The 15240-nt window shown below is 50.2% G+C and overlaps 1 protein-coding gene across 1 annotated transcript in view; it reads left to right on the plus strand.

Moving 5' to 3' along the window:
* The first annotated feature begins 9522 nt into the window (after nt 1–9522).
* The window catches only part of CRHR1 (corticotropin releasing hormone receptor 1), a 2033077-nt gene continuing 2027359 nt past the window's right edge, over nt 9523–15240 (plus strand). Inside the window, exon 1 of the mRNA XM_078645030.1 lies at nt 9523–9791. Within this exon, the coding sequence (XP_078501156.1) occupies nt 9753–9791 (39 nt within the window). The 5' untranslated portion in view covers nt 9523–9752. The remainder of the gene's footprint in view (nt 9792–15240) is intronic.

Below are 15240 nucleotides of genomic sequence, written 5' to 3' on the forward strand. Positions count from 1 at the left end.
GTTCTTGCAGCCGTACAGCAGGGCTTGCATTGGAATCAGTGTGGTGATCTCGGCCTTTGGAGATCGGTGCTCTCGATGCGGCGTGCTGCGACTTCTCGAGCCGCAGGCAGGCGCTGCAATGATTTCTTAGGTGATGCGCCAGAAACAGGTGCGGATGCGTGATGCTTTCTGAAGTTGCATTACTTTTCCAGTACTCAGTGGCAAACAGCCTCCAGAGGTCCAAAACAACAGCAGAAACCTCTTAGCAGGTCAGAACTCCCAGCAAGGAAGTTCAAGGGAGCTAGTGGTGAAGTCGTTGTGTCCCTTAGACTTCAGAACAGGAGGCAAGCTCAGTTTCAAGCCGTTGGAGATCTTCCTTAAACAGGGGACATATCAAACAGCAAAGTCCTTTTCCCTTTCCTTGGCAGAAAGTAGCCACTGCATGCCAACCCCAGACAGCAAACAGCACAGGGGCAGTGTTCCTCCTCAGTTTTTTCCAGCTCTTCTCATTGGGTGACTAACATGTAAGAAAGGTGAAGGTTAGGGCCTGGCATGTGGGTGCACTTGCATCACATATAAGCAACTGCTACTGTCTATATATCCCTAGGGATGTCAAGACTGCCAGAAAAAAGGAAGAAAAGAGTGAAAGCGGTACCACAAGAGTGTATTGCTTTCCCTCTAATTAATCTTCGGGTGAAGGGGTATCCAAAGATATTGGAGAAGACGTCTCACTCATTTATCATGACATGCTACATCATAGGTGTCTTTCCACACCCAGGTAAGATGAAACTACCTGGGCGGACTCAACCAAAGATGTTATGGGAGTTCTTATATAAAGTAAAAACTGGCCATGCAGGGAACCAGATAAGTAATGTTAAAAATACCTCCAGGTATACCCAAACTATATGTTTATTAGATGGGTTCTTGGGGTTTGAGATAAAAACATGAAACAAATGGGTTTTCTCTGAATATAGTGGCTCAGTTATACCCCCTTTAAAATGCCAACATGTTTCTGCCCACTCCGTGAGCCCATATGGGTCTGGGGCCTTCTTCAGGGCTAAATATCTACTCCTAAGTATCCCTGCTCTAGAAAAAAGCATGCATTCCATGCATAAGAATGAGGTTGAATGTGCTCACCTGTAGTTCTGTCTTCCAGTAGTATTTCTACTCAGGACTCAGCAGCGGGCAGGGTGAGATACACAGGTACTCCAGTGGTGTCTGTACTTTGATAAAAGTGTGACTATAAGTCAGCACCAACCACCTGTTCCGCGTGGTGCGAAATAGTAAAACGCAGTAGAAATTCTACTGGAAGACAGAAAATACAGGTGAGTGCATTAGGCCTCATTCTTATGCATGGAATGCGTGCTTTTTTCTAGACCAGGGATACTTAGGAGTAGATATTCAGCCCTGAAGAAGGGCCCAGACCCATGTGAGCTCACGAAACATGTTGGCATTTTAAAGGGGATATAACTGACCTGATATATTCAGAGAAACCCTGTTTGTTTCACGTTTTTATCTCATACCCCCAGATACCCATCTAATAAACATATTGTTTGGGTATGCCTGGAGGTATTTTTAACATCACTCATCTGGTTCACTGCATGACCAGTTTTTGCTTTACATAAAAACTCCCATAACATCTTTGGTTGAGTCCGCCCAGGTAGTACCATCTTACCTGGGTGTGGAAAGATGCCTATGATGAAGCAAGTCACAATAAGTGAGTACGGGGTAATCTCCAATATCTTTGGATACCCCATTGCCCGAAGATTAATTGGAGGGAAAGTAATAAACCCTTACAGGACTGCTTTCACTCTTTTCTTCCTCTTTTTCTGGCAGTCTTGACATCCCTGGGATATATAGACACCAGCAGTTGCTTATATGTTATGCGATTGTACCCGGGAGATTGCAATTGACCTGCTTGTCTCTCTCTCTTCATTGTGAATAAAAGTGGGTGCACTTGCTAGGTTGACCTGGCAGTACTAGACTGCACATAGGCTCTGCAATGGCAGGCCTAAAACCTTATTGAAGGGCTGCTTGTGTAGGTGGCACAACTTGTGCTGCAAGCCTACTAATAGCATTTGGTTTACAGGCCCTGGGCACACACAGTGCACTGAACTAGGGACTTAACAGTAAACCAAATAAACCAATCATAGAAATACCCATCCATATCACCAATTTACAAAGGGAGCACTTGCACTTTGGCACTGAACAGCAGTGGCAAAGTGCCCTAAGCATCTAGACCAGTAAAACGAAGTCCAACACACAACAAAAGCACACTAGGCAAAGGCAAAAAATGCAGGGGTAACCCACACCATTGGTGCCAGGTCTAACACCCACCAATTACCCACTACAAGGGTTAACTTGAATAAGGAAAAGACACTTGCACCAAGCTGGGATAAGGCTTGGATGTGGTAGAAGCATTTCTGCATTATAATTTGTGGCCTCTTCAGGACTATGAGGAACAAATATCGCCCCAGCAAGAGCTACATCTAGTGTAGCAAATGGTAGAACCCCGCTGACTAGACTAAGTAGGGAATGCGTCCTGTATGTACCTTCCGGGTGGAATACTCGCTATGAAGATGAGACGTTCCGTCTTAATTATTTGGAAACAATGAGTAAGCAAACAATTGCAAAATAACACTGGAAAAATCCCACCTGATAAGGACAGCCTCAAATGTGCAAGGCTTATGAAGTCCAAACGCTTATAAAGGAACGTCTCATCCTCATATTGAGTATTCCACCCTGAAGGCACATACAAGGCACCAAACAAGAAGACATAATAAAGAATTTGAATTTTGCTGTAGACTAATGTCAAAGCTATAGCTGTACATAATTTATTTGTGTACTATATGAGTTGGTCTACTATAATTTGGTGGTCTCATCTGGAGACTGCATTTTTTGTCGCCTGTATTATCTGTGTATTGTCCGTCATCTCTGTTCTAATGTTCACCTGCCCATGAATGTTGTTCTTTGACATTTTATTTAATGCATGTATGTTGTTAATACATTTATAAATGTTGCCTCTAATAATGATTGGGATTTTTGCAACTAAATATACAGGGTCTAATCTTAAAGGGTGATTTTAGTCCCAGTGAAGTTGCAAACAATAAGTCTACCTTGTTTTTCAATTTGTGTTTATACTTCCTGTTAGAGCTACTTTTAATTTGTATCTTTTATATAGGGGTAGCCCAAGCTCTAGTTGGTTATAGGGGCTCCCTCCCTCCTATCTGTTCCGTTTTGTAAATTGGGAGACAGGCATCGAGCCACCGGAGATCAGAAAAAGTGACGCTCAGGTGGTGCAAAGCCCTTGTGAACATGCCCCATAGTTTTGTAAATGCACACAAGTCTACATGTTTACATAACATAAGCAATGGCATGAGCATACCCACGCTGTGCCCCTTGTCATCCTTCCTACTCTGTCTCCCTGCTGCTGGTAGCATGCAGCTGACTGCCTCCTGTGATGCCTGAAACTAAAGATAAATTACCTGCCGTATTTAAGGCATTAGAGGCGCCAAGCAAACTTTCAATACTGCTTTGAAGTAAGAATTGACATTTGCCCCAAAAACTAGGACATGCCTTAAAATTTTGAAAAAGCGTCGAGACACCAGGACAGTCCTCTGAAAATCAATCAATCAATCAAGGACATTTATAGAGCGCACTACTTACCCGTAGGGTCTCAAGGCCGCTACTGCTCGAACAGCCATGTCTTCAGCTTCTTCCTGAAGGAGAGGTGGTCCTGGGTCAGGCGCAGGTCGGTCGGGAGGGAGTTCCAGGTCTTGGCGGCCAGGTAGGAGAAGGACCTTCCTCCTGTAGTCGCTCTTCGGACGCGGGGGACGGCGGCGAGGGCGTGGTTGGCTGATCGGAGGTGGCGTTTGGGAGCGTAGAAGTTGACTCGGTTGTTGAGGTAGCTCGGGCCCTGGTCGTGTAGGGCTTTGTGTGCGTGGGTGAGGAGGCGGAAGGTGATTCTTTTGTTGACGGGGAGCCAGTGCAGGTCTCTCAGGTGTCCGGAGATGTGGCTGGTTCGTGGGATGTCGAGGATGAGTCTGGCTGAGGCGTTCTGGATCCGCTGGAGTCTCTTCTGGAGCTTGGCGGTGGTACCGGCGTAGAGGGCGTTGCCGTAGTCCAGTCGACTGGTGACGAGGGCCTGGGTGACGGTCTTCCTGGTCTCGGTGGGGATCCACCAGAAGATCTTCCGTAGCATGCGTAGGATGTTGAAGCACGCCGAGGAGACGTTGTTGACTTGTCTGGTCATGGAGAGGGAGGAGTCCAGGATGAAGCCCAGGTTTCGTGCGTGGTCTGTTGGTTTGGGTGCGGTGCCCAGGGCGGGAGGCCACCAGGAGTCGTCCCAGGCGGAGGGTGAGGAGCCCAGGATGAGGACCTCCGTCTTGTCCGAGTTCAGTTTCAGGCGGCTGGTCGTCATCCACTCGGCTACCTCTTTCATCCCTTCGTGTAGGTTGGCTCTGGCGGCGGCGGGGTCGTTGGTCAGGGAGAGGATCAGCTGGGTGTCGTCGGCGTAGGAGATTATGCTGAGGTTGTGTTGTTGTGCGATGGCCGCGAGGGGGCTCATGTAGACGTTGAAGAGGGTGGGGCTCAGCGAGGATCCTTGAGGGACGCCGCAGATGACTTCGGTGGCCTCTGACTTGTACGGTGGTAGGCGGACTCTCTGTGTTCTTCCGTCGAGGAAGGAGATGATCCATTCCAGAGCCTTCTCCTGGATTCCGACGTTGCTGAGGCGCTGTACTAGGGTGCGGTGGCAGACAGTGTCGAATGCCGCGGAGAGGTCTAGGAGGATGAGGGCCGCTGTTTCTCCTTTGTCCATCAGGGCTCGGATGTCATCGGTGGCGGCGATGAGGGCGGTCTCGGTGCTGTGGTTGGCCCAGAAGCCAGACTGTGAGGGGTCGAGGGATCCATTCGTCTCCAGGAAGGCGGCCAGCTGCTTGTTGACGGTCTTCTCGATGACTTTGGCTGGAAACGGGAGGAGCGAGATGGGGCGGTAATTCTTGAGTTCGGTGGGGTCCGCTGTGGGTTTCTTGAGTAGAGCGCTGAGTTCGGCGTGCTTCCAGCTCTCAGGGAAGGTGGCGGTGTCGAAGGATGTGTTGATGATGTCTCGCAGGTGGGGTGCGATGACAGCGTCGGCCTTGTTGAAGACGTGGTGAGGGCAGGGGTCGGTCGGCGAACCGGAGTGGATGGAGTTCATCGTGCGGATGGTGTCTTCGGTGCTGATCGGAGTCCAGGCGCGGAGGGTGGTGGTGGGGGGTGGTTGTTCGGTCTTGGTGTGCGTTGGTTGGTTGTTGAAGCTGTTGTGTATGTCCGCGATCTTGTTGTGGAAGTATGAGGCGAGGGAGTTGCAGAGGTCTTGCGATGGGGTGATGTCGTTGTTTCCTGCGCTGGGGTTGGAAAGCTCTTTCACGATGTTGAAGAGTTCCTTGCAGTTGTGTGCGTTGTTGTCTAGCCGGTCCTTGAATGCAGTTTTCTTGGCGGCGCGGATCAGCTGGTGGTGCTTCCGGGTGGCAAGCTTGAAGGTGGTCATGTTGTCCGTTGTTGGTTCCCTTCTCCAGGCTTTCTCGAGGGCTCGGCAGTTCTTCTTGGAGCTCTTGAGTTCGTCGGTGAACCATGGGGCTTTCTTGCTGCCTGGTCTGCTGGGCGGGATCCTCAGCGGGGCGAGCTCGTCTGCGCAGTTGCTGATCCACTTTGTGAGGTTGACGGCGGCCTGGCTGGGGTTCGCTGAGCTGGCAGGCGGGTGCTGGCTCAGTGAGGTGGCGAGCTGGTCGGCTGTGATCTTGTTCCAGCTTCTGCGGGCAGCCTGTTGCTGGTAGTGGTGGGTCGTCGTTCTTTTGAAGGTGAAGTGGACGCAGCTGTGGTCCGTCCATTGAAGCTCTGTGGCGTGGCTGAAGTCGATGTCTGTGCTGGATGAGAAGACTGCGTCGAGTGTGTGTCCGGCGAGGTGGGTGGGGGTGGACACCAGTTGCTTGAGTCCAAGATTGGCGAGGTTGTCGAGCAGGGTGCTGGTGTTGCGGTCGTTGTTGTTCTCCAGGTGGAAGTTGAGGTCCCCCAGGAGGATGTAGTCAGCGGAGGGGAGGGCATGCGGGCTGACGAAGTCGGCGATGTCCTCGCTGAATTGGGAGCGTGGTCCCGGAGGTCGGTAGATCAGGGTGCCTCTGAGGGTGGTCTTCGGGTCGGTGTGGATCTGGAAATGCAAGTGTTCGGCGGTGGTCAGGGTGTTGTCGGTGCTGGTCGTGAGACGGATGGTGTTCCTGTGGATGATGGCGATGCCTCCTCCCATCTGGTTGGCGGTGCGATCCCTCCGGGTGATCTTGTAGCCCTCTGGGATGGCGATGGCGATGTCGGGAGCTGAAGAGGCGTTCATCCAGGTCTCCGTGAGGAAGGCAACGTCAGGAGCTGTGGTGTCGAGGAGGTTCCAGAGTTCGATGGCGTGTCTGTGGACGGAGCGGGTGTTGAGCAGGATGCACTTGAGGTGGGTGCTGCTGGTGTTCGACTTGGCTGGTGCTGGTGCGAGGCAGGTCCGGATGCAGGTGAACTTGCAGGCGTGGCAGCTGAAGGGTCCGTGGGTGTGCTTCGGAGTGGCTCGGTAGCAACCTGGGAATCGGCCGGTGTTGAGAGCGGTGAGGGTGGCGGCGGAGTACGTCAAGCGGGTCGGTCGGGGTCTTCGTGGGCCAGGGGTCCTGGCGCTGGGCGCGGTCCGGTCGCGGACGGGCGCAGACGGGCTTACCTTTGGCGCGCCTTCGGCGCACCCGCTGCGCGTGACCGCTGCGCGTTCGCACGGTCGCCATATATGGCGAAGTGCGCGGGGGGCGGAGCAGCTGGGAGGCGGGAGCGGGGAGGGTACAGAAGGCAAAAGGGGCGGGGTAAGCGGCGGTGGCGGGAAGCGGGGAGGGAGGGAGGGCGAACGGCGGCAGGTAACGGGGGGAAGCAAATTACAAATAACAAGCTATACTAAACGACTAAACTGTCCAAAGACGGCAAAAAACAGCAGGGGCAGGGAAATACGATCACAGAGAAACAAGCAATAAGGAACGGCAAAACAAGACAGAAAACGGCAAAAAACGGCAGGGGCAGGGAAATACGATCACAGAGAAACAAGCAATAAGGAACGACAAAACAGACAGAAACGGCAAAAAACAGCAGGGGCAGGTCAGCCGGTCACGGACCATGCCGCTCGGGGGCAGGGGGCGTGGTCACGCGGCGGCAGGCAGCAGCGAGGCAGTCAGGCAGGGGAGGCACTCGCAGCAGCTGGTGGCCGTGCGGCGCGGGGGTGTCCTAGAGCTAGGTCACACTCACCTGCGCCGCACGGTCGCCATATATGGCCAAGTGCGCGGGGGGGCGGAGCAGCTGGGAGGCGGGAGCGGGGAGGGTACAGAAGGCAAAAGGGGCGGGGTAAGCGGCGGTGGCGGGAAGCGGGGAGGGAGGGAGGGCGAACGGCGGCAGGTAACGGGGGGAAGCAAATTACAAATAAACAAGCTATACTAAACGACTAAACTGAAAACCGGTGCTGTCCGGGGAAATCCTGGACCTGTGGTCACCCTATGTGGTCTGTACCAGTGCCCCTGCTCACAATTAAAATTGTGTGCTATGACTATGTGCATGGATAATGGTCTTCGCCATGGTACCCATTACTACGATGTGTAAGTTCTTGGTGCCTGCATCCATTCTTCTTCCTTGCCCTCCCAGATCCAGAATTCCGGAGTCAGGCCTTGTGTGGATGTTCCCCTGCGGCGGAAAGGGGCAAGTGGGGGGGGGAGGGGGGTAGCTCCCGGTGAAGGGATCCACCACACAGCACATTAACGAGGAAGACCCACGGGAGGAGAGACATGCTCCTCGGTACGGGGACTGCTTGCAGGATGGAAACTCTACCCTCCCTCCCCTAGCTTAGCCCCAGGGGCTCTGACACCTCATCTACCTGGAGGGAATTGGTGCTTCCTCCGCCCACCTCACCCCACTCGGGAGAATGGTGTGGGCGAGAGATGACCCGAACGAGTTTAGCTCGGTTATTTCGGGGAGGTGATGTGACGCAGTTGAGTGGGTTTGCGTCCCGGCGGTCTGACGTGAAGTATCGGGGCCGTCCTCTTGGCCCCGCCGCCCTGGTTGGGGACAAGTGCTAGTCCTACTCACGGCTCCTCTGGGAGAGCCTGCTGGAGAAAGATCCCCCCTGGCATTGCCTACGCCGAGCGGTACCCTGGCTGCGCCGTCTCGTCTGGTACCCCTTGGGTTCCAGGAGACACGCTTAGTGGCCGTATCTACATGAGAGCCTGAGTGAGGTGCGTGCACGCCTGGAGAGCCCGTGAGAGGAGCTGCGCGAGCCGTGCGCCCGTGCAGCTGGGTCCAGGGGGCGGAGTCTGACTAAAAACCAACGATGTGGGTTGGTGCCAATTCATTGGGTGTCACCGTTTGTTATTTTGCAATTTCATTATATTAGCCACTTCTGGCTTCTTTCGACTCCTGTCTGATTTTCTGTGCATTCAATTCTTCAGTCGTTTCCTTCATTATCCCCGAGTGGTTTCTTATCGGGGATAACGACTGTAGCAGATTACTAGGAACATATTCCCAAACCATCCTTCTCTTTCTTATCTTTTGTTCACCTTTCCATTATCTAAACTGCATTTTCACTAAGCTCTCTCTCATTTTCTTGCTTTCCTACCTCCCATTCTACTTTTCTTCCGTCCAGTGCTTAGAGATCCCACTCGGGCATATGTGCGCTGTATACATGTTCCAGACCAGTCATCCAACTTTCCTTCCTCCTCTCTCCTCCCTCTTTTCTTTTTTGATCTTTCTTCCACCTCCTTTCATGCCTCCCTTTCTTTCTTTCCACGTCCCTTTTTTTCCTCACAAGCTTAGTTACTTTCTTTCTGGTACCCTTTTTCTTTAATTCTTTCTCCTTCTCTCACTGCCACCTGCTTTCGCTTCTGGCTGTTATCCCCTTGTATGAATCTGTCACCCCGCCGTTCTTTTCATTCTTTTGCCTGTCGGTTTTTGTATTTTTGTTTGTTAACAGCATCACCTCGTTTTTTTTCGCTTCTTCTTTCTTTCTTTCTAGACATTCTTCCTTCTTCTCTTTTTTCTTCATTTGCTTTTTTCCTCTCCCTCTATTTTACACCACCCACTTCTCTCTCTCCATCGCACCCGCCCCCTCTTTCGCTCTCCGTATCTTTCTCGGGCTCTTTCTACCTGGCTGTATTTGTCTTTCTTCTTCTCGCTTTTTAAGCATTTATTGTACCATCCCCCTACCCACACCCCTTTCATTTTTTGCAACACTCGATTTTCTACTCTTTTCGTTGCGCTACTGCTGTGTTCTTCCTTGGGTCCCTGCTGTATGTAACATTTGTCAGGGAAGGGAAGTTGGAGCCCGCGTGGATGAATGGTTGAATGGCTGAAGGAGGAGTGGCCAGAACCGCGGGCGGGCGGACAGTGAGCACTGTGAAGAAGGGAGGCCAAAGGTAGGCGGGGGAGGGGCCCCGCCCGGGGGAGCTGATATAAGGGGCCGGAGACTCCAGCAAGGATACACCTGCTCCTCCTCAGCACATCCTCTGCTGCCGACACCGCCGCACTGGCGGGAAACTTCACCACAGGAGACATGTAAAAACTGGCACGGGACAGATTGTGGATTAACCCTGCAGCGTCTGGGACAGGATTCCGTCCGGGTGACCTTGCGGACCTAGGAGCAGTGGTGCCGCGGCTTGGGTTCTCCGGACCGGGGACATGCATTGAGTAACCTCCCCACACCTCGGACCGGGACTGTGGCAGTGGATCGGAGCACGATGGTCCCTTGCCGGGTGTCTCGGTTCCTGCTCCTTCAGGTAAGTGCCTCTCACTGCAGAATCCTCTTTCGCAGGGGCCAGCAGCTCTGCAGCAGACTTGCGTTTATGTGATGTACCTCAGCCCCCAGCAGGGGCACGCTGGTTCGATACATATATAGCGCCAAAACAGCAATGCTCAGTCAAGCGCTTTGCGAGCGGGGCTTCCAGGAGGATAGGGTCTGTCAGAGCGCCCGTCTGTTGACGCATTTTAGGAGGATCTGGACAGCACCAAGGATTTTTGTACGCGCGGGAAGTTAACAGATGGTCTGAGCGCAGGTGCATTTCTTGTTCTTGCTGCGCAGGTTCACATCTGGTGACCAGCAGGAGGGGTGGGTGCTGAAGAGCACTTAGATTTTTTGGTATTGAGTGAAGATATTGGCGTTGCAGTTTATCGTCATTTCTGGTGTTTGCATGAGGGGTCTGTGTGTGGGAGTGGAGGCATGTCAACCATTTTGACGGGTCTGGGTGTTGAAATGTATTGTTGTGTGGTGGGTCTGTTCGAGTCCATGCTGTGTTTTGCGTTAAGGAGGATCAGGGCTCTGGAGCACAGGTGCATTTCTGGTACTTCAAGATGGGTTTGTTTGTTGAGCCTGCGATGCTTCTATAGTGCCCAGTGGAGGTTGTTGGTGTTGAAATGCGGGTGCTTGGTGCTACTTGAAGGAGTGTACCAATACTGAAAACAAACACAAGTGATTCATACGTGGATTTCGAGCACAGGCCCAGTTAGGTATTCGAAGATGCCAAGGAGAGTAGTCTGGCTGTTGGAGCCCATGTTGATTGTTACTATTTTGTTAGAGTCCTAAGTGTTGCAACCCAGGACTACTTTAAGCACTTACATTTGTGTCCTGCTATTAGGGTGCAGTGACATTTGTGCCCTGAAGCCCAAGGTGGACGGTGGAGCGCAGGGTGGATTCTTCTTAGCTTATAATGCATTCTTGTGCTCAAATGAGTCTTTGGTGTTCACTCTTGAGTTAACCGTCGGGTTGATTTTTGATAATTAGAAGGTTTCTAGGAATACACCTGTAAGCCCTAAAATTGTAAGTAATAGTAAAAGTTCAGTTGCACATTATTTTCACTTTTTCCACGTGGAAAACTTATTTCTTGGGAAGACACCCCTTCGTCTCTTTACTTCATGCAAAATAGGGGTGCTTGCTCTGCGTGACACCACTTCTTCTCCTGATACCACTTCTCCTAACTCCCTTAAAAATAGGGGTGTGCCCTTCTTTTAACTCTATAAAAATTGGGGTGCTTGCTCTCCGTGAGACCCCTTCTTCTCCTAACTCCCGGTAAAAATAGGGGTGTGTGCCCTCTGTGACACCCCTTCTTCTCCTAACTCCCTGCAAAAAAGGGGTGTTTGCCCTCTGTAACACCCCTTCTGCTAACTCCCTGCAAAATCAGGCCACTTGCCCGCCGTGGCATCCCTTCTTCTAACTCCCTGCAAAAATTGGGGTGTGTGCCCTCTATGACACCCCTTCTTCTCCCTACAAAAAAGGGGTGTTTGCACACGGCGACACGCCTTCTGCTACCTCCCTACAAAATAGGGGCACTTGCCTGCCGTTACACCCCGTCTTCTAACTCCCTGCAAAAATAGGGGTGTTCCCTCTGTGTTATACTTCTCACGTCTACCTGAAGTGGGTATACAATTTGAACTGAAATGAGTGTGTGAGAAAACATTGCATTTGGTTGTGAATCATCACGGAATTAAGAATGTGCACCACCTTTAATCTGCACCATACTTTCTTGAGAACATATAAATTCATGCTCCACTTTTCACTTACAGCTGTGAAAACTCTTCCCAACTGGCAGTTTGTTTGCAGTTATTTGTGCAGCGTTTAATTTGTAAACGAAAAATTATTGGGCCCAACGTTTAGTTCAGTATCCCACGTATGACGCTCTCGACTGTCAGGGATGCTGAATACCTAGGCTAGGTGGTCCTGAAGCCACCTCATGCTTCTTTCATCCACTACCTGACACTCGTTGACCCTTTGTTTCTGTTTCAGGATCTTTATTGTATCTCCCCTTTCTCGCATTGTCACAATTTTTTCTGTTTTCCTCGTCCTCCACTTTTCTCCCTTTTGAGTCATTCTCTCTCATACTATGGGCTTCAGTTTTATGAAGAAAAATAAGTGCTGGCCCCCCAAAATGAGTGCCGGTGCTCCCCACCTACAGACACCTGCTCAAGTTAAGCACTGCATCCGTGCCACCAGCAAACTGGTGCCACTGATTTCCTAGCCACCTGCAAACTGGAGATTCCATAGGTTTCTGATTGTCTTTCGAGAAAATATTGTGAATTGCCCACTGGGTTTGGGGTGCAGATTGATGTTTGGTAATTAGTAGTCGGTCTGTGTGTTGTGTGTTGTGTGCATGTTCCTTATTTGCTGGAAGAGCTGTATGATGGAGCGCGGCCGCATTTGTCTGAGTTAAAGGACTGTTTCCAAAGACAAGTGCCTTTAAAAGGAGGATATGGAAATGGTGTTGGTTGGATTATCTTTTTTGAAGGATGCTCTTAAGAAAAGGTTCGGGTGTTGAGTCGCACCTTAGGTTTTGGTGGGTTTGCGCATTGGGGCGTAGATGTCACTACTGATATTTTCAGACGGGGCAAGGTAATTCGGCAAAGGTGGAATTTGGGCTTTTGCAGTGAGCTCTGAGTGTTGGAGAGTAGGTGTTTCCATGTTATTATAAAAGGGCGTTGATGTTGTCGCAGGTTTTTTTTTGGTCATTTAATAGTGGAGCTTGATTTGAGGCAATATATGGTGTTCTATTAGGGTCTACATTATGATATATAGCTTTAACCCTGGGACTCAAAACACTGTCAGGTGATACAAATTAAGTCGATGGTGTATGAATCAATTGGCGAATGTTGGACGCCAGGTACTTGTGGAATTTGATAGTCTTGGCCCTTATTTACAAAATGACAGAAGTCCATGAAGGTAAAACTGGAAACGTACGGTCTGCATAGATTTGCAAATTATAGGGGATTCACAAACCCCACTGCATGCCAGTTGGAATCCTATGACACATCTGTAACTTCACTGTGCAACACGTTATTCTTAACCCTAGTCGCACAGATTGCCCTCCGAGTGAAACATCTTCAGCTACAGTGGTAGGGTAAATGTGCAATTATATGGCCATTTTCCCGTTCTTCGTGTGCAGCAGAAGTCTACACATGAAGGGATCACGTCCACGACACCTCCTGAAAAAATGAAGAGGGCTTTATTTTCCCATATGCATCACTCTGCTTCAAGCTATTCGTTTTATAAGTGCACTCAGTATAAGTCTTTGCAAATGTTTGTGAATGCCCATAACGTCGTCACTTTGTGGGTGATAACCACTTTCACGATGCCAGCTACCATACTACTGTCCTGGGGGACAGCCACTCTCAGGCTCCAAACTTCCAAATATGTTTGTAGACAATCCATCCACCTGCTAAATTATTCTTACCTTAGTTCGATTTGTAAACAGACATATCTGCAGCTCCTGCCTGTATAAAAAGGTGCTATTCATCACCCCCAGTTGCTATAGCGCAGACTGCTTGAAAACAAATGAATAATAATAGCCTGAATGTTACAGTGCATCGATATCTGGTCCTTGGAGGAGGGCTGGCGTGTGGTAGGGCAGGTGCCTCTCTAGTACTTGAAGGCGGATCTAAGGTTCGCAGTGCTTTACTTTTCTGGAACTTCGTTTTATGTGTGTTTATTAACCATGAATGAGTATATGCATCTTGGAGTTTGTCTTTTCTGGCAATTGAAGAAGAGTCATGCCTTGAGGCACAAGTCTGTGAGTAATACCTGAAGGATTCCCTGGGTGTTGGAGTGTTTGTGTCCTTTCTGGCACTTGAGTGTGGGTCTCGCTGTTGGAGTGGAGTAGAGGATGGTTTCTGGTACTTGATGGCGGATCTCCTTGTTGGAGTGTTTTGTCATTTATGTCCCTTGATTAAAGTCTCGGTTTTAGAGATTAGGTTGGGTTCTGATATTGAAGGAAGACCAGCGGGCTGGAGAGAATTGTCTTTCTGAGGGTTTAAATGATTGCGTGGGGTTGGAGTTGAAGTTGGTTTCTGATGTTTGGAGGTGGATCTTGGTGTTGGAGTGCAGTATCATTTGCAGCACCTGAGGGTAGGTCTGGCTTTGGATCACAGGTTGGTCTCTAGTACTTGAAGGATGATTTGGGTGTTGGATTGCATTGTCATTTCTCCCACGTTGAGGGAGTGGGGGTGTTGCAGCAGAGGTTGGGTTCTGGTACTTAAAGGTGGATCTAAATATAGAAGTTTTAGTACTTGAAGGAAGATCTTGGTGTTGGAGCAAAGGATGGTTTCAAGTGCTTGAAGGCGGTCTTACTATAGAAGTGCATGTGTTGGAGCAAGTGGTGATTTTTAGTACTTGAAGGTGATGACTGCATTATATTATTTAAAAGAGGGTCGGGATATTTAGTGGTGTGTGATTTCTTTTTCCTGAATGATGCACTGTTTTTTAAAGTATATGCAGTTCTATAAGTTGAAAGAGGCCCTGGTATTGGAGCGCTGGTGCATTTCTGCGCATTGAAGAATGGTCAAGGTGTGGAGTGCAATCTCATGTTGGTATCTGAAAGGAGGTCTGTGTGTTTGCTCTTGGCAGATGTTGACCTCTGTTGGTAAATTACTTCATTGGTGTAATGTGGACCTCTACTGTAGATTGTGGACGATTAGTTATTTGGAGGTGATTCCAACTTAGGCAGGAACGCACTATGGTGCTTTGAGGGCGTATGACCGGGTACTCGCTGACTGGGTCTGGCATTGGGCACTGCATACAACATGCCCTCCTTTTAATTTACAATCCACACATTGAACAAATCATTCAGGGGTTCAGGAGCTGCCAGGAGAATCATAGATGGGGGACCTAAGTTTTAGTCTTAGTCCTTGCTTGAGCCATAACGCGCAATTGGACATGTCCTTTGTTTTTCTGGCCTCCGGCTCTTTTCAGGGGACTAGTTGTTCCCTTTTTAGGGCAGAAAGTGCACTTCTCAGAAATGGGTACTGTGGGGTACTGAGCATGTGCGTCTGCGCGGAGGAGAAGCCCCTCCAGAAACTGGGACAGGTCATTTGCGACCTGCGCTGCCTGAAGTTCTTTCTGGGCGGAAGTTATGGCTTTCACGGAAGTGGGAGCTGTGAAATCATGAGTACCTGTTCTTCTAGGAAGCGGGTCCTATTTGACAGTGAGTGCCAGCACTTAACAGCTGGCGGCGCTGTGAGCCAGTGAGTGCCTGTAGTTTTCAGCAGTGTATTCCGAGAGACGGTGAGTACGAATATTTCTCGGAGGTGTGTGCTGCGCGGTAGTGGCTGCTTGCACTTTTCAGAAGTTGGTGATGTGAGACAGTGACCACCTGTCCTTTCAAACGTTAGTCCTTCCTGGGAGACAGCGCTTTCATGCAGGTCTCAGAAGCTAATCCCGTAAGACTGCTGTGAGACCGTGTGAAT

The sequence above is a fragment of the Lissotriton helveticus genome, chromosome 5_1 (genome assembly GCF_964261635.1).
Source record: "Lissotriton helveticus chromosome 5_1, aLisHel1.1, whole genome shotgun sequence".
Lineage (NCBI taxonomy): Eukaryota > Metazoa > Chordata > Amphibia > Caudata > Salamandridae > Lissotriton > Lissotriton helveticus.